Below are 26,972 nucleotides of genomic sequence, written 5' to 3'. Positions count from 1 at the left end.
AACAATTTGAAGCCACCAGCAGCTCCACAGGAGAAAGACCTGGCGATCTGCTCTTGTAAAGATTATTGCCTTGGAAACACTATGGGACAGTTCTACTCTGTCCTATAGGGTCGCTATGAGTTGGAATCAACTGGATGGCGATGTTTTTTTGTTTGTTTTTTGGTATACATACACACATATATATGTGTGGGTTTTGTTTTGTTTGTTTTTCTGTCTAGCTAGGAAGCCTTACAGGAAAAATATTTCCTAACCTCTTGATGAAAACTAAAGGTGACAGTTGTCTACTTTTTCTAGCTTGTCAGAGTCTTGTTCTTCTTGAGGAAGGAAAAGGCAACCAGGCTGGAAAAAAATGTGGTTGGCACCTTTCAAAAAGGTACAGGAGCAGGTGTGGTCTAGAAGAAGGGGCATAGAGCTGGGAGCCAAGATATCCTGTTTCTACCCTGGTTCTGCCACCAGCTGGCTGGGTGACCTTGCTTGAAAGTTTCCACTTCTTGGAAATGTATCCTCAGAAAAACGGCAGAGAAATAGCACCTACCTTCTTGAACTTGCAGGGTAGTTGTGACTGAGGAGATCAGTGTGAAAGATCTCTATAGAGTTGCAATATTAGTGTAATAATAATGATGCCTCCCCTTTTTTGTCGGAGAATTGTTGCAATGTTTAATTCATCCATACACTGTATCAAAACAGGCAGCCCAGGTGGCCAACATTTCCTGAGTGCTTACTCTGTTTCAGCTACTGTGCTAAGCCTTTCACCGGCCTTAATGCTAATAAATGCCTTAATAAATCCTGAGGGCAGGGGTACTCTTATCAATTATCCCCCTTTTACAGATAAGGAAACTGAGGTTTGGAGAGATTAGGTAACATGCTTATGGTTTTGTAGCCTAGGAAGTGGCAGATTACAGATTTGAGCCCAGAACCCTTATACTAGCCTAGCATTCCACTTAGTGAGCCCTTGTGGCGCAATGGTTAAGTACTTGACTGCTACCCAAAAGGTTGGTGGTTCAAACCCACCAGCGGCTCTGTGGGAGAAAGACCTGATGATCTGCTTCTGTAAAAATTACAGCCTAAAAACCTTATGGGGCAGTTATACTCCGTCACATGGGGTCGCTATGAGTCAAAATCAACTTGATGATGGCACCTAACAACAACAATTATTCCACTTTAGTAAAAATATCTTACTTTTTCATTTTCTTTCCAGATAGTCAAACAGAAAATTACAATGCAAATCTTTTTCTTTTAATTGTAGTGAAATATATATAACAAAAGGAGTCCCCGCGTGGCACAAACAATTAAGCACTGGACTACTAGCAAAAAGGTTGGTGGTTTGATCCTACCCAGAGGCACCTTGGAAGATTGGCCTGGCAATCTGCTTCTGAAAGATCACAGCCTTGAAACTCTATAGAGCAGTTCCACTCTGCACACATGGGGTTACCATGAGTTGGAATGGACTTGACAGCAACTAACAGCAACATATATAACAAAAAGTTTTCCATTTTAACCATTTTTAAGTGTACAATTCGGTGACATTGATTATATTCACCATGTTGTGCTGCCATCACAATTAACCATTCCCAAAGGTTTTGTTGCTATTGTCGTTGTTAGCTGCCACGACTGGGCCCTGACTCATGGAAACAAAGTGTTACATCACCTCAAACAGAAACTCAGTACCCCTTCACCAGTAACTTCCATCCCTTCCTCCCCCAGCCCCTGTTAACCACTAATAAACTTTTGTCACTATACATCTGTCTATGCTAGATATTTCATGTAAGTGAGATTATATAAACTTTGGCCTTCTGTGTTTGAATTATTTCACTCAGCGTGTTTTCAAGGGTTCATCCATGTAGTAACATGTATCAGCACTTCATTCCTCTTTATGACTAATAATATTCCATTGTGTGGATACACTGTATTTCATTTATCCGTTCGTCTGTTGATGGACACGTGGGCTACAATGTAAATCTTTTCTTACCGTAGCAGGATGTAGGGTGCGAGCATGATTCTAGCACCCTCGCTGTGCAGCCACCAGTCACTCCATCCTGTACTTGTGGGGCCACTTCTTTTCTCAGGGTTTTTCAGTCTTCTCAGCCTGGGGACCCATAAGCCTTTCTAAGAAGCAAATTGTCTGTGAGCTGAATATTACTACTTTTCTTGGTGATACCAGGCCACTGAGTTTGAGTTTGTTATGAAGACACTGGATTTAAATCTGCCACCAATCTGCCCCACATTGAGAGGGTGCAGCTGTGTTTGGTAAATTACACTCCCAGAATACTGTTAATTTTAAGTATTTTATTAATTTCTTCTTCCAAAATCACAAAATGACCACGTGTTCGTAGAGTGAACGTAAAGAGTCGTTCTCATTTGGAAGATTGCATAACAGACTGGATACTCGGCCTGAAAACAAATGCTCATTTTCATGTATACGTTTGTTAAAACTTCCAGAATGTGTTTCCTTTCTGACTGATGTGGAGTTGGCAGTGGCTTCCAGCGCTTGAGCTAGAAATTTCTGATTTCCTTCTCCCTTGAGCAGTGAATGATCTACACGCACACACACATCAGGAAAGAAGCCGCATTGACAAGCTGCATTAGCGTCAATTAAGACTCCTAATTTGTTGTTGTTGTAGGTTGTTCACTTACTGACTCTCTTCAGGAGAAGTGCAGGGCCACTGTTATGTTAAAGAGGAAAACCTTGAGGTTATTCTGATAAATGAATGTTTTGAAGTTTGAGGAGCCCAGAAGTTATGGGGAAAGGGAGATGGGAAAAATCATGACAGATGGGAGTAGGAGGTAAGGAGGATCAAGGAAGGAAAGATAGATAAGAAAGGGGAGTATATATGCTGAGTTGGGGGGAAGTGGTTATGGAAAACATCAAACATACATAAAGCTGGATAGAAAAGTATAATGAATTTTCATGTATGCATTACACAGTTTCAGCAATAACCAAATCATGGCCATTTTGTTTCATCTCTACTCACGCTTCTCCTTTCTAGTATTATTTTGAAGCAAAACTCAGTATCATTTTATCCATATTTTAGTAGGTATCTCTAGAAGATGAGCCCCTGGGTGGCGCAAATGGTTAAGTGCTTGGCTACTAACTGAAAGGTTGGCAGTTCAAATCCACCCAGAGGTGCCTCAAAATAAAGCCCTGGTAATCTACTTCTGGAAGATCACAGCCACTGAAAACCCTATGGAGCACAGTTCTACTCTGAAACGTGTGGGGTCACCAGGAATCTGATTCTGCTCGATGGCAAATGGTTTTGGTTTCGCTCTAGAAGATAAAACCTGAATATCATTGTCACACCTAAAAAGTAACACTATCTTCCCAGTGGCATCACTAGGGTGATACAGGAGGTGTGACCCACACTGGGTGATGCTGTCAGAGGGGGTGACACCAAAATGACTATTATAAACTTTTTGTGTATTGTTTCATCAGAAATTTATAATTTTTTTATAAAAATATCCCTGTAGTTAGTTATAACAACAAAAACATTTTTCATAAGCCCAGCTTACACGCATCAATATACCTACAAGGCTAAAACTCTATGCTAATTTAGTTTTTAACCTTCTAATGTGCTCCAGTCAGAAATGTCATTATTACTCAATTACAATGACGCTTTGAGTCAGGTGGTTTCATCTGCATGCGCTACAAGCAGGTGCTGCTGTTTTCACTGTTGGTGGTGTTTTTATAGTTGCTGATTTTGTCAAATTTTCTGGTGTTTTAGCTACAATATTGTGGTAATTAGTATTTGTGAACCTATATCAATAACTTTTTTGAGAGTGAAGTAGTAATTAAAGGAAAAGAAGGAGAAAAATAAAAAAACATCAGTACAAAAAACATTACTAAGGATTCTGTATGGTCTGGTACGAGAAGAGCTCCATGGGGAGTGGAGTGACACCATGAGGTATCACACTGGGTGACACCAACCCTAGTGGTGCCACTGCTATTTTCTTAATATTATCAAATATCCAATCAACGTTAAATTTTTCAGCTCTCCCAGAGTTATTTTTATGGTTGGTTGTTTGAAATAGGATCCAAATAAGGTGAACACCTTACGATAGTCTGTTTAGCCTCTTATAAACTATAGCTTCTCCCTTCATCTCTCTTGTTCTCTCTCTCGCTCGCTCTCTCTTTTTTTTTTTTTTTTTTTTTGGCAATTTATCTGTTGAAGGCACTGAGTCATTTGTCCAGTAGTGTTTCCCATAGATTTTATTTTACTGACTGCATCACTATGGTCCTCTGTTTCCTGTGAATTGGTATCAAAGGCTGAGTAGATTCAGGTGTTTTGTTTTGTTTTTGGTCTGGACTTCTTCATAAATTGGTGGTATAGTTTTCCATCAGGAGACACATTATGTGTTATTGTCTCTCATTTAGTGATATTAGCAGTTGAGGATTGATGCCTAGATCCATTCGTTCATCAGGTGGTTGGATTTTCTCTGGAAAAAAAAAAGAAATGCTTTTATGGTGAGAAGCATCCCTTTTTCTTCTACAACTTTGTTATCCAGTGGTACTATTTATATAGGAAAGGCAGGTTAAATGTTTACTTCTTTTCTTTACCAATTTCAGTGTAAAAGTTGGTTCATAACATTTTCCCACAGTAACCAAGTAATAAAGAGCAAGTTTTTATTAAGTGTCATTATGATCTCACAAATTTAAGCGTATTTGATACTGTTTTCAATCCATTGCAATTATTATGCTAATTGATGCTCAGATTGTCCCATCTTTGGCCAATGGAAGCCTCCCCACATTAGCTTCAGGGTCCCTTTGATTTACCCCAATAGTCTTAAATTGATAACTTCCTTGCTTTCTGGTATGACAAGAGGTTCTTGAATCTTCTTGTATATTTTCTGTCCCAGACCTAGACAGAGCCAACTCTCCAAGGAGCACTGATTCCAGATGATATCTGGATATCACATTGTGGGCGCTGAGAGTGTTCATTGCTCTTGGGTTGGGCATTGTTTCTAGGCCTTTTCAGGACAGAGCTAGGAAATAGTTTTTGTTTTGTTTTGTGGTGGAAATGTACATAACAAAACATATGCCCTGGTTTTTTAAATTAAAATATGTTTTAAGTTCTTACTTGATGCTTTAAATTCATGTACAGGACTATTAGGTTTTTATGCTAATTCAGTCTTACGTATGTATCTCCTTTCTCCCATGTCAAGGATGCCACTTCTCAACAATGCCAGGAAATGATAGAATTAGAACATTCCATAATTACTAATTTTCTTTACCCCACAATAAATCCCAATATTCTCACCACAACAGTACACCAATATAATTACTCAACTTAAGATATATTTTTGGAATTCCTTTGTTGTTCTTAAGGTATATCCCACTAGGGATGTGCAGTCAAATTACTGGATTTTAAAATCACTTGAATAGTTTCTTTCTGGGTGATTATGCCACCAACTAGATATACCTTTAGATTCATTTGTTTGGGGGATTACTTTTTAAATTTAAATTTTATTTACATGGTTTTAAAGGCAAATCTATAAAGCAAGGTATATTAAAAGAATTCTAGCTTCTATCGTTGTCCCTTTAATGGTATTCCTTCCGCTTCTCTTCCTTTCTCACCATAGTTTTTTGAATTATATGATTTATCCTTTCATTGTTTTCTTTTTTAATACAAGATGTGTATGTATGTATATGCCTTTCCTCCTTTTTATATAAATTGTAGCATGCGATGCACTCCATGTCCAAGAGCTCATCCCGTAATTGCACTTATAGATTCCTCATCTACTTTTATTGCTGCCTACTGCTTCATCGTGTAGACGTACTGTGGTTTATTCAGCCAGATGTTTGCATGGTTTCCAGTCGATGGCCATTACAGATGGTGCTGCAGTGACTACCTTGTACATACATCTTTTTGCCAGCCTATCTTTGGGATAGATTCCTAGAAGTGGGATTGCTTATCAAAGGGTAAAATGCTTATGGAAGTTTGCTAGATACTACCTGTCTTAGTTACCTGGTGCTGCTGTAACAGAAATACCACAGGTGGATGGCTTTAATAAATTTATTCTCTCACAGTCTAGTAGGCTAGAAGTCTGAATTCAGGGTGCCAGCTCCAGGGGAAGGCTTTGTGTCAGCTCTGGGGGAAGATCCTTGTCATCAGTCTTCCCCTGGTCTGGGAGCTTCTCAGCATAGGGACCCCGGGCCTAAAGGATGTGCTCTGTTCCTGGCAGTACTTTCTTGGTGGTATGAGGTCCCCCTGTCTCTCTGCTCACTTCTCTCTTTTATATCTCAGAAGAGATTGACTCAAAATACAGCCTAATCTTGTAGATTGAGTCCTGCCTCATTGTATATGTATATAACTGCCTCTAATCCTGCTTCATTAACATCATAGAGGTAGGATTTACAACACATAGGAAAATCATATCAGATGACAAAATGATGGACAATTACACAATCCTGGGAATCATGGCCTAGCTAAGTTGACACACATTTTTGGGGGACACAATTCAATCCATAATATTACTAAATTTCCTTCCATAGTGGTTATGCCATTTTACATTCCCACCAGCAATATATGAGAGGGCCTGTTTCTCCAAAGATGCGAACAACATGTGTCGTCAGACTTTTGGATTTTTGCCAGTCCAATAGGTGAGAAATGGTATCTCTGTGTAATTTTAATCTGGATTTCTCTTATGACAGATGAGGTTGGAAGCTTTTTAGAAATGCAGTCATCCCGGTCCTACGGATGGAGCCCAGGCATTTTATTGCTAAGAAGCTGAGCATGTGCATCTCTGGCACAAGCAGGGCCAAGAAGCACTAATGTGTAGTGTTTCAAAACACCTAGCACAGAGCCTGGTAGGGGATAAACCTCCAGTCATTGTGTGTAGTATCACAAGTGAGGCTGAGCATTTGGGCAGAAGTACAGGGTCATGAATATGATCACAGACGTTGGAGTTGGACAAACCTGGTTGGAATCCCAGCTCCACCACTTGCCTGTCCTTGACCTTGTGAAATTACTTAAATTCTGAACTTCTGTTTGCTCATTTGTAAAATGAGGGTAATAATAGTACTTCCCTTTACAGGGTTTTGATGCAACATCACAATCGTCAAGTGCTTGGCTTGACACAGTGTCTGATACAGAGTAAGGCTAAAGAAATGATGGTTTCATTATTATTATTTGAATTAATGTAGGAATTATTATGTCTTTGGTGGTTATGGATTTGAATCATTATGCCCTGTAAGATCATTAACCTTTCCATTATGTAAGACTTAATGTAAGATGTAAGAAAGAAGGCGATCTTTTATGGATTGGCAAATGGTTTTGCTGTGGAGCTGAATGCCAAACGTAGGATTCTGAGGAGAGAAGAGAGCAGAGAAAGAAGGTGAGGTACAGAGGGGACCTGAAACCACCCCCATGAGGACTGGTGCCCCAGAAGGCAGAGGGAGAAGTCACTTCTGAGCTGGGTGTGTCCTCATTGCATGTGGCTTTCACCATTGCCATAGTGCATGACAGGAAGGTGTGTTTGGGAACTCAGTGAAGCGTGACTCATAGTGAGCTGCTCAGCAGTGGGTGAAGGTTGTCTTTCTCCCAGTTCAGCCCCCGTCTGCCCTTCCAACCTTGGGTCTAAAGAAAATATTTGTTTAGTGGCAGCATGACCTTGGTATACTATGCAGCTGTTTCAGCTCTTTGCAGCCTGAGTTCCCATGTCAGTTGTTCATGTCTCCCCTGGCCTGACGCCTCATTGCCTTTGAGCAAAGCAAACTGATGCTCAAGCAAGACACTTCAACCCTTAAGTATGTCTCCCACCTCCCTGGGATTGGTGTGGGGAGGGAGGGGTTCCCCCACTAGCCAAGATGGACTTTCTCTGTTTCCTTCTTATTCATACATGCTAAAGGGTTAGCTTTTCTTTTTTTTTAAATTAATCTTTTTTAAAAACTCAATTTTTAATATTGATGTTCACCTGTACCACTGTTTGTTTTGTTTTGCTTTTTTGTTTCACTTATTTCTGCCTTTGTAATTATCCCTGTATTCTCATTTCTTTGAGAAATTTTTTTGATTCTTTTTCTTTAGATTTTTGCATGGAAAATTAGGTTCATTTAATTCCATTTTTCTTATTTTCTAATAAATGCATTTATTAGTGCTTTCTTTATCTTTCAGTTCAAAATATTTTATAATTCCCATTTGAATTTCTCTTCAGCCATCAATAACTTTGAAGTTTGTTTTATAAATTTTCAACAGAATGGATTTTTTTTTTTTTTTGCTTTATTTTGCATTACTGATTTCTAATTTCATTGCATTTGTTATCAGCAAATGTGACTTGTAGAATATTATATTTGGGGGAACTTGTGGGAACCTGTTTGAAGGCCTAAATCACAATCAGTTTTTACCAGTGTTTCACATCTGTTTTTAAAAAAACAAAGGTGGGTATTCTGCTGGGTGCTGAGTTCTTAAAATAGCAACTGGCTCAAGATAGCAGTGCTTTTCAGATCCTCTGCATCTTCACTGCCTGGCAGATATCATCCTTGAAGCAGCAGCACTCTGCCAGGTCCAAGACACAAAAATGTCCACGTAGGGCTTTTTTGTCTAGTGTGGCTCACAAAACATACCCAGGCCAAGGGAGACGAGGGCTCTTCCATCTTTGCATCTTTGCTGGAGCTTGAATTCTTTTAGTCACAGTTTATTTACCTGTGAAGTCTTCGGGTGGTGCAAACCAGCTGCTAACCAAAAAGTTGGAGGTTCGAGTCTATTCAGAGACGACTCGGAAGAAAAGCCTGGTGATCTGCTTCCAAAAAAATCAGCCTATGGAGCACAGTTCTTCTCTCCACCATGAGTCCGAATTGACCCCACTGCAACTGATGGCTTAATTAACCTGTACAACCTAGACTCTGGTTTCAAGTTGCTGATTATCTTGGCTGTTGCAATCAGCGATATTTGTGCTGTGCATTAATTTAAAAGTGATGATAAACATCCTTACAAAGAGCAAAAGGCAGGGCCTGACTGTGGCCTGATGTCAGGCATTATTTTAGGTCATTTGCGTTTGGTCACTGTGGTTGCATGGGTATTAAATAACTTCTCTGAGCCTTGTTTGTTTCTTCATGAGTTTTTTGGATATAATACTTCCCACTCTTCATGTTGACCATAGAGGGCTGTTGAGTCTAAGCAGAGACAGTAGGCATACTAGTACTTTGTAAACTGTAAACAAAAAAAAAAAAGTTGCCAGTCAAGTTGACTGACTTGTGGTGAACCCATTTGTGTCAGAATATAACTGTGCTCTTCAGGGTTTTCAATGGCTGACTTTTCAGAAGTAGATCACCGGGCCTTTCTTCTGAGGAGTCTCTGGGTGGACTTGAACCTCCAACCTTTCGGTTAACCATTTGCATCACCTAGGGACTCCATAAACTGAAATCCTCCAATATAAAAGGTGCAGGTTGAGGGCACCTGCCATCCCTAGAACATGGTTGTGAAGAAGTAGCAAGCAGAAGTGGTCTCAGTGCATGCTAACCCCCTTTATCCTGTGGAAAGTGTCTGCACTGGATGAGGTTGGATGAAATGTTTGGAGCCCCCTGAAATCCTCTGTTGCCGTTCTCTACCTTTCTCTCAGCACGGAATAGGTAACCTGCAGCCATGACAACTCACGTCACCTTAGAAGATGCCCTGTCCAACGTGGACCTGCTCGAAGAGCTGCCCCTCCCTGACCAGCAGCCATGCATCGAGCCTCCGCCCTCCTCCATCATGTACCAGGTAAATTCTCCCAGCCCTGCCTGGAAATAGCACATGGCCTCAGGAACTCTGGGGATCCTCTAAGAGGGTTTGCCCTGAAGACAGAGGGAAGGGGGAGGTCTGCTTCCAGAATGTGAAAGGTCAAGAGCTGATGGAGTCCCTCGAGTCCTCCTTGGAGCTGAGTGTAAGGAATGGATTAGCTAGTAAATGTTCACCAGGACTATTTCCCTTCCCCAGGGAAGGCTTGTTGATCTGCTCTGACCCCAAATACCTTCCTGGCTGTTCTTGCCACTGCACCAACCAAGCTTTTGGCAGCTCTGACCTCATGAATTAAATATTGCAATTTAGAAATCCCCAGAGAATGCCTGAGTAATTACTTCTTCATGTGTGTGAAAAGAACACTGTAACTTCTCACAGCAGCTAATGGCTCAGGGAGGCTGGTCACAGTTGTTTGCTTTTGCGTAAGAGAGCTCGTGACAGAGGATGACTGGTTTGTTCAGACGGTGATCCCATCAGGGCATGGAGGGGAAGGGCACCAGCGGGGCTGGAGTCAGCCTTATACAGAGCCCCTTGTTGGGGTGTGCGAGGAGAGTATGCCACGTTAATAAAGAATACATTAATTTGACATTTTTGGCTGTCTTTGACCTTTTGAAAGTTCTTGGACTACTAAATGAAACTAAATATAATACATATTTTTAGTTTTGTTTAGTGATTAAATGTATTTATTAAGCACGTGACTGAAGCCTCAGCTACTAACATCAGTTAAATCTTTAATTAATGCTGTCTTATTACAAGCAATACAGAAAAGTCTAACTGAAAAAGTTCCCTGTAACTATGCCAATATGTATACACTTTGTATTATTGTTTTTACCAAAAGGGAATCATACTATATATATCCGTCTATGACTTGGCTATTTTTAACTTAAAACGTATTAGGAATATTTTTCCATGACGATACTACTAATAATGATACTGTTACCACATTATTTTTAACCACCACATAGTACTTAGAAGTCCATTGTATGGATATACTTTCATTTATTTAGCCATTCTCTAATGATGGACATTTGGATTGTTTCTAGTTTTTCCTAACACAAAAATTACTGCAGTGATTATCCTTGTATTTATGTATCTGCACCCTCAGGTGAGTATTTCTGGAACTACTGGATCAAAACAGTGCACCTTTTAACTTTTACCAGCTCTTTGGGCTTGCGTGGTTTAAGCATTTATTGCTGAGGCACAACCGAGCGAACCTGATAAACTGCTGATGGGAACAGATGTAGGCCTGTCTTCTACCTGCTCCTGCCCAGTGTTATTCAGAGTGGGGTTCTGGGGTGAGTTGGGAAGGGTGGGAGGGTGATAATGGTGATAGATTTCTACCAAGAGCAGTGGCATTTGTTGGCAGCAGCTTGTTCCCTGAACACCCAGCCGCCTTCGACCTGTTTTCCAACAACGAAATCCTCCTCTGCTCTGATTCCCACAGGCCAACTTTGACACGAACTTTGAGGACAGGAATGCATTTGTCACAGGCATTGCAAGGTACATTGAGCAGGCTACGGTCCACTCTAGCATGGTAAGTCTCTGCAACGCACGAGTGCAGACACACTCCCTGCCCGGGCTGGAGGGGCCCCGGGCAGCCTTCGAACACAAAGGACAGACACTCAGCTATTCCAAACCCCCTCCCTCAGGCAGACTCATCACCTTAAGTCCCTTCTCATGCCCGGCTCCGTTTACTCTCACACTCAGCCTATACTGTTCCCCTTTCTCTTCCAGCTTTGCAAATCTGACTCACCTTTAATGCCCTATTATTCTGAAGCCAGCATTGATTTCTCACTTCTCTTAGTTTCTGTAGCTTTTTGGATTAACGTGTGATTAAATGTTGCCTTGTCTTATACTTTATAGATTTCTGGGTGTGGGTTATTTTTTCTTGAGCAAAGCAAGTTTCCTCAAAAACCAGGACAGTGCCTTTGGAATAACACAGGTATTGACTCTAGGAAGCTGGTAGCCTACTTCATTCCTAAGTGGGGCCAGTTATTATTTGCTTTTGTAGTTCAAGTGTCTGACCCATCTGCAAAGGATCATTCCCTTGCCTCTTGGGCTTTCATTGATTTTATTCTCATGCAGCACTGAAATTGGAAGAATTCCAGATTCCTTTCTTGAAGAGTATATAATTCTTATTGCCTCTGCCTGTGGTTCAGTGTTTTTTTCCATGTATCAGTTGTATTCTAAAACCTTATCTTAACATACCCTACTCATTCATTCAGTGAATATTGTGCACCTGGACTGTGCTAAATGCTAGAGAGGTGTATACGGACAAATATGGCCCAGTTTTGATTCTCACAGAGTCAAGTGGGAAATAGACAAGTTTCATTTATTGAACGCTTTTTCTGTGCAGATATTTTAAATGCATTTATATCATTTCATTCACGTATCAGCCCTGTGTGATAGGTGTTATTACAATACCCATTTTACAGATAGGGAAAACTGACACCCAGAAAAGTTAAGTAACTTGCTCAGGGTCCTTTTGCTGACAAGTGACAGATCTAAATCTAGGTCTGTCCAGACTGCAAAACCTTTGCTCTAGGCTATTCTTTGCTGATAAAAATGCTCAAAGTTAAACACCATGGTAAAATTTCAAAGTTCTGATGTTTTTGAAGGGTACTTGAGAGGGTCAGAGAAAGCTTATTGAAGAAAGTGGCTTTTGAGCAGGGCCATATAAGAGGGTAATGATACCTTTGTGTATATGGTACTTTAAAATGTATGAAGTATTCTTGTACATCATATCACTGGAGCCTCATAACAACCCTGTGACTTGCAAAGGGATCATTATGCCTATTTTAGGGGTGAGAAAACTGAGGCCTAGAGAAGTTAATAAGCAAGTTGTCCATGATCTCACACTAGTAAATCACAGCATTAGACCTGGAATGCAGAGCCTTCACTTCCCAGTCTTCATATCTTTCCGCTGTACTCTGCTGTCTCACGTAGTTAGAATTTTATAAGTCAGGGAGGGCATTCCAGGAGGAGGAACTAGCATGAACAAAGGCACGGAGGCAAGGATTTTCAGGGACCATCTGGGTTTGGACTCTAAAGAACATATAGGGAAGTTGTCTGTGGTATTTATGGAAAATTACATAAGGGTCAGGCGGCTGGGTGATGCAAATGGTTAAGCACTTGACTACTAGCCGAAAAGTTGGGAGTTCTAACCCGCGCAGAGGCACCTTGGAAGACAGGCCTGGAGATCTTCTGAAAGGTCACAGCCTTGAAAACCCTATGGAGTGCAGTTCTCCTCTGTACACAAGGAATCTCCATGAGTTGGTGTCCTAGTTATCTAGTGCTGTTATAGCAGAGATAACCACAGTGGGTGGCTTTAACAAACAGAAATTTATTTTCTTACAGTTTAGGAAGCTAGAAATCCAAATCAGGGTGCCGGTTGTAAGGGCAGGCTTTCTCTCTCTCAACTCTGGGGAAAAGTCCTTATCTGTTTTTAGCTTCTGTTCCTTGGTTCCTTGGAGATCTCATGCAGCGTGGCATCTGTCTTTCCCCATCTGTGCTTTTTTGCTGCTTGCTTGATCAGCTCTTTTATATCTCAAAAGAGATTGATTTAAGACACACCCTATGCTAATACTGCCTCATTAACATAACAAAGAAAACCCTATTCCCAAATGGGATTATAACCACAGGAATAATAGGATTTATAGCACATATTTTTGGGGGATACAGTTCAGTCCATAACAGTTAGAGTCAACTCAGCGGCAACTAATAGCAACAATAACATAAGGGTCAGTGCATGGACATTAAAAAACATTAAAAGCATCAGAAATTTTTATCCATGAGGTGAACATGAATATTATAATGCTTTGGAAATAAGTTTCATTTGTTATGTGTAGAATAAGTTGTAAGGAGGAGTGAGTGAATCAATTAAGAGATAATGTAAGTTATCTACACTGTAGGCATGAAGGCCTGAATGAGGGCAGTGATGGCATTGAGGGATGGCAAAGAGGATATGGATAGGAGAGTTGCTGGAGGTCAGCTCCACCTGGCTTAACAATTAGCTGGGCCCTGGGGCAGAGGAAGCAGGGGCCACACTGACCGAGGTTTCCCTTGCGTGCCTGGAGGAATGAAGAAGCCATTACCCAGATACACTAGGTCCAGTATGCCAATAGGGAAGTGGGGAGGAGAGCCTAGCTAGTATGGAGAAGCATTGTATTAATTTCCTATTGCTGCTGTACCAAATTACCACAAATTTAGTGGCTTAAAATAACAGAAATTTACTATCTTTCTATAGATCAGACATCTGACACAGATCTCACTGAGTTAAAATCAAGGTGTTTGCAGGAATGTGTTCCTTCTGGAGGCTCTAGGGAAAAATCTGTTTCCTTTTTTTTTTTTTAAATAATATTTTATGGTGTTTTTGCTGAAAGTTCACACAGCAAATTAGGTTCCCTCTGAATAATTTGTATAAAATTTTGGTTCCCCTAAATTAGGTTCCCATTTGATAATTTGTATAAAAAGTTGCTTCCCCTAAATTAGGTTCCCTTTTAATAATTTGCATAAAAAATTGATTCCCCTAAATTAGGTTCCCCTTTAACAATCTGTATAAATTTTTTTTAAAGGGGAGCCTAATTCACTGTGTAAACATTTTTTATACAAATTGTTCTGTGCCATTGTTTACAGTTTTTACTGTGTGTCAGCATTCTCGTTATTTCCATTCTGTTTGTTGTATTTCCATTGATCTAGCTTCTGTACCCCTCCTTGCCTTCTCACCTTTGCTTTTGGGTAAATGTTGACTGTGTAGTCTCTTATGGTTAATTGTGTAAGGGAGCACATTACTTACAGGTGATACTGTTATTACATAAGACAATCTATTATTTGGCTGAAGGGTGACGCACAGAAGTAGCTTCAATTCTGTGTTCAAAGGTTAGCTTAGAGCGGTAGTCTGGGGGCTTCCTCAGTCTCTGTCGGTCCAGTAGGTCTGGCCTTTTTTAGGAATTTGAGTTTTGTTCTACGTTTTTTTCCAATTCTATCTGGAACTTTGTATCGTGTCCCTAGTCAGAACCATCAGAATTGGTAGTCAGGCACCATCTAGTTCTTCTGGTCTTAGGTTTAAAGAGGTTGTAGCTCTTGTAAGCTATTCGTTCGTGGATTGGTTTCTTCTTTGATCCTTTGATTTCCATCATTCTCTTTTGCTCCATACAAGTAGAGACCAATAGTTGTGTCTTAGATGGCTGCTTGCAAGCTTTTAACACCCCAGACGCTACTCACTAAACTCATATATAGAACATTATCTTTGTAAACTATATTATGCTAATTGACTAAGTTGTTCCCTGAAACTATGGTCCTAAGGCCCCTGAACCAGTAAACCAATCCCACGAGTAGTTCGGATATGTTTTTAAGAAGTCTCCGTGACCGTGCCCCCTTGTTTCCTTGCTTTTTCCGATTCTAGAAGCCACCAACATTCCATGGCTCATGGCCCCCTTCCTCCTCCTTCAACGTCAGCAATGTTGCATCTCACTAGCTTTGCTTCCATTGTCATATCTCTTCTGACCACAGCCAGGAAAGATTCTGTGCTTTTAAGGATACTGTGATTAGCTTGGGCCCACCTGGTTAATCCAGAATAATGTCTCCATCTGAAGGTTCTTAACTTGGTCACATCTGCCAAGTTCCTTTTACTATGTAAGGTAACGTAGACATTGATTCCAGGGGTTAGGATATGGACATCTTTGGGGCCATTATTCTGCCTTCTTGTTTACTGCTCTATTCCCAGCACACCAGTGCCTGGTACCCAGTAAGTGGTCAGTCAGTCAAACATTAGTTGAATAAAAGAGTTAGTCACTCCTGCTGGTGGATAGTTTGATGCTAAGAAGTAGACACGTGTTTCCTACGTTGCTGTCACTTCCTTTTTTTGACATGTGTTCTGGAGTAGATGACAGCAGGAGACCCACTGGCTTGATCTTGGTTCCCCCTCGTCTCACGGAAAACAGGTTGCTGATTTAAAAAGTGTTCTCAGTTAAGAATTGAAACTGACTTGTCACCAACATTTGCTGTTGAAAACAGAACCATAGTAAGTAATAAACTCCAAATTAAATTTGATCTTGTACTAGCAAGACATTATGAAATAGATACGATATGTGGATGAAAATATAAATTGGTAAAGGTTTTTTGTATAGATAACAAACATTTACAAAGAGAAGGTCCAGTAATACGTTTTTTAACTGTATTTTTGGAAATATAATTCACATAACAAAATCCACCATTTTAAAGTGTATAATTCCGTGTAATCACAGTGTTGTGCAGCCATCACCACTAATTTCCATCACCCTGAAAGAAACCCCGGTCTGTTAGCAGTCACTCCCAATCCCCCCGCCACTTTTCCTGTTGTTGTTAGGTGCCCTCAAGTCGATTCCAAATCATAGTGACCACATAGGACAGAGTAGAACTGCCCTAGGCTGAAATCTTTACAGGAGTAGAACTCTGGTTCTTTTCTCATGGGTTTGAACCACCAGCCTTTTGATTAGCAGCCCAGTACTTAACCACTGTGCCACCAGGCCCCCTCACCCCTCATTCCTAGGCAACCCTTAGTCTACCTTCTGCCTCTATAGCTTTGTCTGTTCTGGACATTTCAGGTCAGAAAAGATGCTTTGTAATATTTTGATGCTTTAGATTCTGTTAAGGCTTGCTTTATGGCCTAATGTGTGGTCTATTCTGGAGAATGTTCCGTGTGCGTTAGAAAAAAAAGTATACTTGGCTGCTGTTGGGTGGAATGTATATGTCTTTGAGGTCAAGTTGGTTGATTGTGGCATTTAGATCTTCTGTGTCTTTATTGAACTTCTTTCCGGATGTTCTGTCTTTCATAGAAAGTGGTGTATTGAAGTCTCCTACTATTATTGTGGAGCTGTCTGTCTCTCTTTTCAATGCTGTTAGAGTTTGTTTTATGTATTTTGGAGCCCTGTTGTTGGGTGCGTGAATATTTATTACGGTTATGTCCTCCTGGTGTATGGACCCTTTAATCATTATGTAGTGTCTTTCCTTATCCTTTGTGGTGGATTTTACTTTAAAGTCTGTTTTGTCAGAGATTAATATTGCCACTGCTGCTCTTTTTTGATTGTCGTTTGCTTGGTATATTTTTTTCCATCCTTTGAGTTTTAGTTTGTCTGTGTCCTTAAGTCTAAGGTGTGTCTCTTGTAGGCAGCATATAGATGAGTCTTTTTTTTAATCCATTCTGCCACTATCTGTCTCTTTATTGGTGCATTTAGTCCATTTACATTCAGCGTAATTAGTGATAGGTATGAGTTTAGTGCTGTCATTTTGATGTCTTTTTTTGTGTGCTGTTGACAGTTTCTTTGTTCCACTTAGTTTTCTGTGCTGACTCATTTATCTTTATGTCTTTTCAGCTTTTTCATTGTTGTTGATTTTGTGTTTGCTGAGTCTTTATGTTTTTCTTGTTTTTTATTTTGATTTGTAGGATTGTTAGTTTCCTTTGTGGTTACCTTAATATTTACCCCTATTTTTCTAAGTTTAGACCAATCTTTTATTTCTTTATATCGCCTTGACTTCCTCTCCATGTGAAAGATCTGTGACTATGTTTTTTAGTCCCTCTTTTTTGTTTTAATGTTCTCATCTTTTACATATTGACATCTCTGTTTCCTTATTTTCAGCATTTTAGCTTTGATTTATTTTTGTGACTTCCTTATCTGGGTTGATATCTGGTTGCTCTGTCCTGTGTTCTAGTCTTGGGTTGTTATCTGATGTTACTGATTTTCTAAGCAGAGGACCCCTTTTAGTATTTCCTGTAATTTTGGTTTGGTTTTTGCAAATTCCCAAATCTTCTGTTTATCTGAAAATGCCCTAATTTTTCCATCATATTTGAGAGACAGTTTTGCTGGATATGTAATTCTTGGCTGGCAATTTTTTCCTTCAAGGCTTTATATATGTCATCCCTTTGCCCTCTTGCCTGCATGGTTTCTTCTGAGTAGTCCGAGCTTAGTCTTATTGACTCTCCTTTGTAGATGACTTTTCATTTAACCCTAGCCACTCTTAAAGTTCTCTCTTTATCTTTGGTTTCTGCAAGTTTGATTATAATATGTCTTGCTGACTTTCTTTTGGGATCTACCTTATGTGGGTTTCAGTGAACATCTTGAATAGATATCTTCTCATCTTTCATGATATCAGGAAGTTTTCTGCCAACAAATCTTCAACAATTCTCTCTGTATTTTCTGTTATCCTCCCATTCTGGTATTCCAGTCACTCGTAGGTTATTCCTCTTGTTAGAGTCCCACATAATTCTTAGGGTTTCTTCATTTTTAAAAAATTCTTTTAGCTGATTTTTCCTCAAATAAGTTGATTTCAAGTGCTTTGTCTTCAGTCTCACTAATTCTGACTTCCGTTGCCTCAATTCTGCTCCTATGACTTTCTATTGAGTTGTCTGATTCTGAAATTTTATTGTTAATCTTCTGGATTTCTGTTTGCTGTCTCTCTATGGATTCTTGCAACATGTTAAATTTGTCATTGTGCTCTTTTATAATCTTCTTAAGTTCCTCTATTGCTTTGTCTGTGTGTTCCTTGCCTTGTTCTGTGTTTTGCCTGATCTCTTGAAGAGTTCAGTATATTAATCTTTTGTATTCTACCTCCGGTAATTCCAAGAAGTTCTCACTCCTCCGGAAAATTTCTCGGTTCTTTGTTTTGGGACCTTGCTGAAGCCATCATGGTCTGCCTGTTTATGTGATTTGATATTGACTGTTGTCTCCGAGCCATCAATAAGTTATTATATTTATTTATTTTATGTTTGCTTACTGTGTCCTAGCTTCTTGTTTTGATATGCCCAAATAGGGTGCTCGTGTGAGCTAGTTTGATTATTGGCACCTTAGAAGCTCTAACGTCCCTTCACCAACTGGTTAGATCTGTTACTAGGTATATGAGCCCAGGAGCCCATTTACTTTCCTTGTATGAATTCAGCTCAGGTGTCCAGATAGTTGGTCACCAAGTGTGTGGTGCAGGCTCTCACCTACAGTCCTAGACAGGCATAGGTGATTGGTATAGGCACAGGCTTCGGGCTGCAGCAGGGGGTCACGCACTGAGCAAGGCAGGGGGCTGACGGCTGCCCCTGCGTGTCTGGGAGGAAAGCATGTCCCTCTTCCCTTGAGTGTGTAGGTGGGTGGGTTTTGCAGCCGGACTATAGGCACCCAGTGCTGTTGGCTGTAAGGACTGGGAGGTACCACTTATTTTTGGATCCCTGTCACAGGTGACTAGGTGGCATGGGTGGAGCCACCAGTCCTCAGGCCCCTGATGTGGGTAGGTGAGGACCTGCCTAAGGGGCAGAGCGGTATCAAATGACAGGAACCTGCCATTCCACCATGTGCTAATACAGTGAAGTTAGGCTTCAAGTATATACCCTGTTGTACTGTGCTAACGAGGACCTATGCTGTTGAAATGGGTCCACACAGGTCTGTGCAGGGGTGAAAGGCATTCAAAGTCCATGGACCCCTTATGCCTGTGCCTAGGCAAAGGAGCTGTTCCTGCCCTGAGTTCCTGGCTTAGGGGAGCTTGCAGATTATTTTTCCTGTTTGTTAATTTGTTCCTTCTCTGAGCCCGGGAGAATGGCTCAGGGCACATGATGGGTCCTACTTCCAGCCCAGGGGACATGGCAGTTGCTGAAGCTGGCCCGGGACAGGGTGCAGAGCAGGGAGGGAGCAGGTAAATGGGAGAGAGTTTCTTCCTAAATGGGGTGTTTTTTGATTCGCAGTAGGTTAAATGCATGTACTTATCTTTTGCCGATTGAGCGCCGCTTTTCACTGAATCTGGAGGCCTGCTCAGCCTCGCTCAGCATGGAAAATGCATCCCAAATGCCACTGCTTGCATCACTGTGCACACCAGCTGATCTGGCCCACAGGGCACCGGCTCCCACTGGGTCAGATCTAGCAACTCCTTGCTGCTTCTAAACCATCTCTCCCTCCACCTGCCTCTCAGTCTGATTCCTCAACTTTGCCTTTGATGTTCAGGGCTCCTAGACTGTCATATATAATCGATTCACTTGTTTTGCTGGGTCTTTGTTGTAAGAGGGACCACTGGAAGCATCTGACTACTCTGCCATCTTGGCCCCGCCCTATTCTGGACATTTCATATGAATGAAATCATACAATATGTGGTCTTTTGTGTCTGGATTCTTTCACTCACCATAATGTTTTCAAGGTTCAGCCATGTTGTAGCATGTATCACTATTTCATTCCTTTTTATGGCTGCATAATATACTATTGTATGGCTACACCATATTTTATCCATTCATCAGTTGATGGACACCTGGGTTGATTCTTCGGTATTAGTGTCCCAGGGCTGCCATAACGAAGTACCACAATACGGGGGCTTTAAATAACAGAAATTTATTGTCTCACAGTTTTGGAGGCTAGAAGTCCAAATCAGCATTTTGGCTGGGCCATGCTTCCTCTGAAGTCTCTAGGAGAAGATCCTTTCTTGTCTCTCCCAGCTCCTAGGAACCTCAGGTGTTCCTTGGCTTGTAGATGCATCTTCACATGATAGTCCTTCCCCTGTCTGTCTCTCTGTGTCTCTTTTCCTCTTTTATAAGGATACCACTCAGATTGAATTAGAACCTGTCCTGCTCCAGTATGACCTCATGTTCACTTAACTGATAACATCTTCAAAGACCCTATTTCCAAACAAGGTCCAGGGGTGAGGACTTCAACATATCTTTTTTTTTTTTTCTTTTGTACTTTAAAGATGAAGGTTTACAGAGCAAATTAGTTTCTCATTAAACAATTAATACACATATTGTTTTGTGACATTGGTTGCCAACCCCCAACATGTCAACAACTCTCCCTTTTCGACCTTGGGTTCCCTATTACCAGCTTTCCTGTCCCCTCCTGCTTTCTTGTCCTTGCCCCTGGGCTGCTGTGCCCTTTTAGTGTCATTTTGTTTTATGGGCCTGTCTAATCTTTGGCTGAAGGGTGAACCTCAGGAGTGACTTCATTACTGAGTTATAAGGGTGTCTGGGGACCATACTCTCGGAGTTTCTCCAGTGTCTGTCAGACTAGTAAATCTGGTCTTTTTTTGAAGACTCCAACATATCTTTTTGAGGGACACAATTCAATCCATAACATTCTATTTTTTGTGATTATGAATAATACCTCCATGAACAAGTTTTCATGTAGGTGTATGTTTTCAGTTCTCTGGGATATGTTCCTAGGAGTAGAATTGCTGGTTCATATGGTAACTATGTTTTACTCTTTGAGAAATTGCCAGATTATTTTCCTAGTAATATTCTTAACTTCCTTTACAGATTGCCTAGCATACATGTGTGTGTATATATATTTTTCATTTAACTCTCACAAAATTCTACGTGATGGTGAGATTATTATTATTATCATCACTTAAACAGATGACTAAATGGACAGTTTTAGACTATGAAAGGATTTACTGAAGGCCAAAAGGATAATGAGTGATGAAGCTGGTATCTGAGCCCAGATATTTGGACCCTGAGTTTAGGGTCTTTCCACAGTAGCACTTACTAGGTGAGGTGAGTCTTCACCGTATTTTGCAGATTCATGCTGTTGTTGGTTTTGCCATCTACTCTATTATTTTTAAAAATTGATATTAATCATGTTCTTGTTTATGAAATAGTAACACGGGCTTATATAAGAGTGCAAACATTATAGAACCATATGACATAAAAAGTGAAGGCCCCCTAGAGAGCTTGCTAGACGTAGCTTTGTGCATATTCCACCAAAAACTTTTTCCAATACATAATACTATATATTATTGTAATTATTCCTCTTTCTTTTGTTTTTTTCACTCATCTGCTATACATAGTGTTTTGCTGCTTGTTATTTTCCTGCTCACAGTATAACTGGGGCACCTGTTGCTGTGGGAACACGTAGCTCTGCCTCATCCATTCTATGGTGGCCATCCGTTTGAAAAACGTGGCCTGGTTGCAGAGCCCTGGGGTGTCTGATGTGGATGATTTAGGCCAGTGCCTCTCGAGTTTTCTATGCATTTGAGTCACCTTGGAATTTTGTTGAAATGCAGATTCTCATTCCATAGGCCCAGGGAGGGGCCTGAGATTCTGCATTTCTATTAAGCTCCCAGGTGGTGCTAATGCAACTGGTTCTGTGATATCTGAGGGTTTAGGGGGTTGTTGAGCAGCCATGTGGTGCTGGCATGGTTTCTCCCTGCTGAGTGTGTTTTGCTTTCTCAGAATGAAATGCTGGAAGAAGGGCATGAGTATGCGGTCATGCTGTACACCTGGCGCAGCTGTTCCCGGGCCATCCCCCAGGTGAGACTGTCCGTGTCGTGTGTCCCTCTTTCCCCTCCAGGGGGCGCTGTTAGCCTCATGTCTCCAATACAGAGAGCTGAGAACAGGGTCTTCTCCAGCTAGTAGGGAGCAAAGCAGGGCCTATTGACCAAGGGTGCACGCTGTAGTCATTCAGAGAGCTTTCCGTAAAACTAATGACAAGGTTCCATGCTTAGGAAATTAAAAAAACTTGTTCAGTATCTTTTAGTTCAAAAGCAGTATATATTAATTGCAGTGCACCCAAACCACTGCAGAAGGGTATAAAACAAAAAGTAAGACATCCCCATCCCCTCACCTTCATCGCTATGAATGCTTTGCTATATATTCTTCTGGATCTTTTTCCTTGAATGTATATTACTTTATAAATTATTAGCATTGACAAAATTGTGTTTTTCTTATTTATGTTCTTCTGCCACATACTTCTTACCACTTAATTCCTTATTACTTTTTCATGTTGATACATATAGATATTATGATTGTTATCATCATCATCCTATAATTACCATATTTTTATGTAAATAACACGTGCCTTCTTAGTTTGTGTGCCAGCCATGCCCTCACCCCCTACCCAAGATATTTTGTAAACGCACTATGCTAATTTTTAACAGCATAGTTATTTGTTATTTGTGTAAAAAAACGTAGTAGGTCCCATTTTAACAAAACCAAAAAACCAGAGGTGTGTAAAGGAAACAGAAACTATTCCTCTCCCTTCCTCCTTGTCCTAGTCCCTTGAGGTAACTATTGTCAACAGTTTGGTTTATACCCTTTCATATTTTCTGTGACTGCATTATATATGAATGCACACGCTCTGTTTTATTTTGTTTCATTTAACAAAAATGGGATCAGATTATACTTACTGTTCTGCAACTTTTTTTGCCTGTCAGTTTATCATGACCATCTTTTCCTGTCAGTTCATATGGATGGATCTCGTTCCTTCTAACAGTTGTGTGATGACATTGTATGAGTGTACCATAATGTATTTTATTCATTTAGTCATTGACTGGTGGCTATTTAAGTTGCAGCTACCACTTTAAGAATGTCCTAACAACAGTATGAAGAATGTCCTTCTACTTACCTTTGCTCACTCTTTGAATTTGGTTGACCTGTTGGCCTGGTTGGTTGACCTGTTAGGCATGCACATGCACACACTGGTTGAAAACCACTAGTCATGAAATGGGTTTCTTGATGGACACATCTCATGTCGGCCAGTGTTGGCCTGGGTATGGCTGGGGGAGCTTTATCCCAGGTCCGTCCGGAGCAATGGACAAAACATTTTTCTCTGCTTAGAATCTGGCCAGGCCACATAGGGTAGAGAGGGTGAAAAGGCTGAAGGAGGGAGAACTTAAAGACCTACATAGATATGTGCACAATTCATGATCGAGGCCCAGAATGGAGGGAAGGGGAGGAGCGTTCTGGTCTCAGGACCAACTGGTTCCTTTTCTGCAGCCAAACTCTGGGGAGCAGTCTGCCCTCTATCAAGCCTATCTGACAGGCCTACGCAGCCTCCTTTCACTAGGGTGATCAAACCAAGAGTGATCATTTAAGAGTGACAAGGGGCCCTGTTACTAAGATAGCAGGTGTGAACCCGGACTGCCTGGGCAAACCAGCAGGTGTGACCCTGCCTCTCCCCCACAGGTGAAATGCAATGAGCAGCCCAACCGAGTGGAGATCTATGAGAAGACAGTGGAGGTGCTGGAGCCAGAGGTCACCAAGCTCATGAAGTTCATGTACTTTCAGGTGAGGGGTGGGGGTGGGTTAAGACCAGGAGACTTAGACACTGGAATTTGGATTTTTCTGCCATGCTGTTTGTTTATTCTTCAGCAAATGTCGTTTGAGTACCCACTACACCCTTGGGTAAATAAGGCAGACAAGCTCCCCCTCCATGTAATTTACATCCGAGTGAATATATGAGTGCATTTGGAGCAGAGGGACATTCAAACAATAATACATAATAATTTCAGAGCAGAGTAAGTAGTGAATGAAATAAAAACAGGATTCTGTGACAGAGAGTGCCTGCAATGTGGGTCCAGCTCTAGGGACGGCCTCTCAGGAGGAGACATTGAACTGGGGTCTGTGTGGTGAGCAAGAGGCTGCCATGTGATGATCTGCAGGAAAAGTGTGTCAGGCAGACGGCACTGCAAAGCCCAAGGCCCTGAGGCCTGCGAAAGCTTGTCATGTTTTGGAAATGGAAGGAAGCCAGGGATGCTGCAGTGCAATGAGAAGAGAGAGAGAGAGAGAGACGGACCTGATCACGTATGGTGTTGTAGTCTGTGAGGTATGCCATGAAGAGGTTATGTGTATTTTATTCACACAGCACGGGAAGCCACTGGAAGATTTTAGTGATATGATCTGATTTAGGTTTTCAAACAATGCTCTGGCTGCTCTGTGGAAAGTAGACTGAGGGGAGGGGCGGTGAGAGAGGAAGGTGGGGGTCAACAGTGACAGGAGGGAGACCAGTTGCAAGACCAAGAAGAGCAACCATTTAAATGAGGAAAAGAGAAAAGAGAGCCAGGGCTTTCCATCAGTGGGAGATGGCTAGCTGAGTAAACAGAAATGACAAAGGAAAAAGAATGCAAGCAAGTTGGTTATTGTGGTTATGTCGGAAGCTGTTCAGGATGCGGGTTGAACACTTAAGACTAGTCTGTGCCCCAGGGTGAGAGTCAGGCCACACTCCATGCTTTCGACACATTGTTCAAGGACTGGTTAAAAGTCTACCTGCTCAGTGTTGTGCTAGCCCCCTATGAGTGGGGATGGGAGTTTTGGGGGGAAGGTGAAAATGGAGCCAGGCACTGCCTCTGAGCACTGGCTCAGAGGACAAGAAACCCGAGTCAAATCCCAGTTCTGCCACATTCTAACTTGTATGAGCTAACATTGCTGACCCTCAGATTTCTCACTTGGAAATTAATGCCTGCTTCTAGGTTCCTGGGCAGTGCAAGCTACTAACCAAAAGATCAGCAGTTTAAACCCACTAGACGCTTGTTCTGTGGGAAAAAGATGTGGCAGTCTGCTTCCATAAAGATTCGCAGCCTTGGAAACCGTATGGGGCACTTCTACTCTGTCCTGTAGGGTCACTATGGGTGGTGCAGTTTCCACTTGGCTACTAACCAAAAGGTTGGTGGTTCGAATCCATTCAGGGGCGATACGGAATGGCCAGGTGATTTACTTCTTTAAGATTATAGTCATTGAAGACCCTACAGAGCACAGTTCTACTCTTGACACACATGGGGTTGCTCTGAGTTGGAGTCAACTTGACAGCAGTAGGTCAGGTTTTACAGGTTTGTGGTGAGGATTCAATAAGGTCAAATATGTAAAGAGCCATGTAGAGCCCTGGCGGCAGAGTAAGTTCAGTAAATGGCAGTTGTTACTACCATTATGGTCCTGCCTTCAGTGAGCCGAAGATATTTTTGGGAAGGAACATCCAAGAGAGAAGAAGTATAAAGAACTGCTTAAATGCTAACCTGAGGGTCTCTGACAAGAGATGTTTAGAGAAGGGAGGATCTAGAATAATCTAGAACTGCACTATCCAATATGGTGGCCATTAGCCACATGTAGCTATTTAAAGAATGGCGAGACTTCGTCTTACATACTTTGGACATGTTATCAGGAAGGACTAGTCCCTGGAGAAGGACATCATGCTTGGTAAAGTAGAGGGTCAGTGAAAAAAAGGAAAACCCTCAACGAGATGGATTGACACCATGGCTGTAACAATGGGCTCAAACATAGCAACAATCGTGAGGATGGCACAGGACCGGGCAGTGTTTCATTCTGTTGTACATAGGGTCGCTATGAGTTGGAACTGACTCAACAGCACCTAACAACAACAATAGCTGTTTAATTAAAATTAAATAAATTTTAAAATGCAGTTTCTCAGTTGCACTAGCCACATTTCAAATGTTCAATGGTCGCATTTGGTGAGTGGCTATCATACTAGACACTGCAGATATAGAACATTTCCATCCTCACAGAATGTTCTATTGGACTTAGACACTGGAAGGAGAAAGTGTGGCTTGGTTTGGTCTTTAGAGGAGAAGAATGACTGGCTGGTAGGACATGTCAGGCTGATGGAAGAGAAGCAGAGCTCCCATTCTGAGGACTAATTTCTCTCCCTCCTTCCCTCTCTCCCTACCCCCACCTCTTCTCCTTCTTTCTCTCTCTCTAGATTACTGCAGTAGCCTCTATTTTTTTTGCTGTTCAGCTGCCTTGTTTTTTTGTTTTGTTTTGTTTTTTGTTTTTTGGTAACAGCTCTATTGAGATACAGTAATTTACATACCATACAATTCACCCATTTAAAATATATAATTTAATGAGTTTTAGTATATTCAGAGTTGTTCACCTATCACCACAATCAATTTTAGAATATTCTTTACCACGTCAGAAAGAAACCCTGTACCCTTTAACCATCACCCCACAATGATCCCAACCTCCTCATCCTCCTCTTCCTCCCTCTAGCCCCTGGCAACCAATAATCTACTTCTGTCTCTTATGGATTTGTCTATTCTGGACATTTCATATAAATGGAATCTACACTATGTGGTCTTTTGTATCTGACTGCTTTTACTTAGCATAATGTTTTCCAGGTTCATCCATGTTGTAGCATTTATCGGTATTTTATTCCTTTTAATGGCTGAATATTATTCCATTGTACAGATTTATCACATTTTGTTTATCTATTCATCAATTGATAGACTTTTGGGTGATTTCCACTTTTTGGCTATTGTGAGTAATGCTACTGTGAACATCTGTATATAAGTTTTTGTGTAGGCATATGTCTTAGTTATCTAGTGCTACTATAATAGAAATACCACAAGTGGATGGCTTTAACAAACAGAAATTTATTCTCTCACAGTTTAGGAGGCTAGAAGTCCAAATTCAGGGTGCCAGCTCTAGGGGAAGGCTTTCTCTCTTTGTCAGCTTTGGAGGAAGGTCCTTGTCATCAATCTTTCCCTGGTCTAGGAACTTCTAAGCACAGGGATCTGGGTCCACAGGACATGCTCCACTTCTGGCAC

The 26,972-nt window shown here is 41.2% G+C and overlaps 1 protein-coding gene across 6 annotated transcripts in view; it reads left to right on the top strand.

Moving 5' to 3' along the window:
• CYFIP2 (cytoplasmic FMR1 interacting protein 2) overlaps positions 1-26,972 on the top strand; it is a 164,263-nt gene that overhangs the window by 14,312 nt on the left and 122,979 nt on the right. For 2 of the 6 annotated variants that reach the window (XM_004371261.2, XM_023726555.1), the window contains exons 2-5: positions 9,550-9,689; positions 11,152-11,241; positions 21,871-21,948; positions 23,602-23,703. In XM_004371261.2, coding sequence (XP_004371318.1) covers positions 9,573-9,689; positions 11,152-11,241; positions 21,871-21,948; positions 23,602-23,703 — 387 coding nt within the window. In that variant the 5' untranslated portion in view covers positions 9,550-9,572. The other 4 variants (XM_023726554.1, XM_023726556.1, XM_023726558.1 and 1 more) reach the window with 4 other exon arrangements.

This window comes from Trichechus manatus, unplaced genomic scaffold (assembly GCF_000243295.1).
Source record: "Trichechus manatus latirostris isolate Lorelei unplaced genomic scaffold, TriManLat1.0 scaffold00011, whole genome shotgun sequence".
NCBI classification, from domain to species: domain Eukaryota; kingdom Metazoa; phylum Chordata; class Mammalia; order Sirenia; family Trichechidae; genus Trichechus; species Trichechus manatus.
This window is presented reverse-complemented; position numbering and strand designations above follow the sequence as displayed.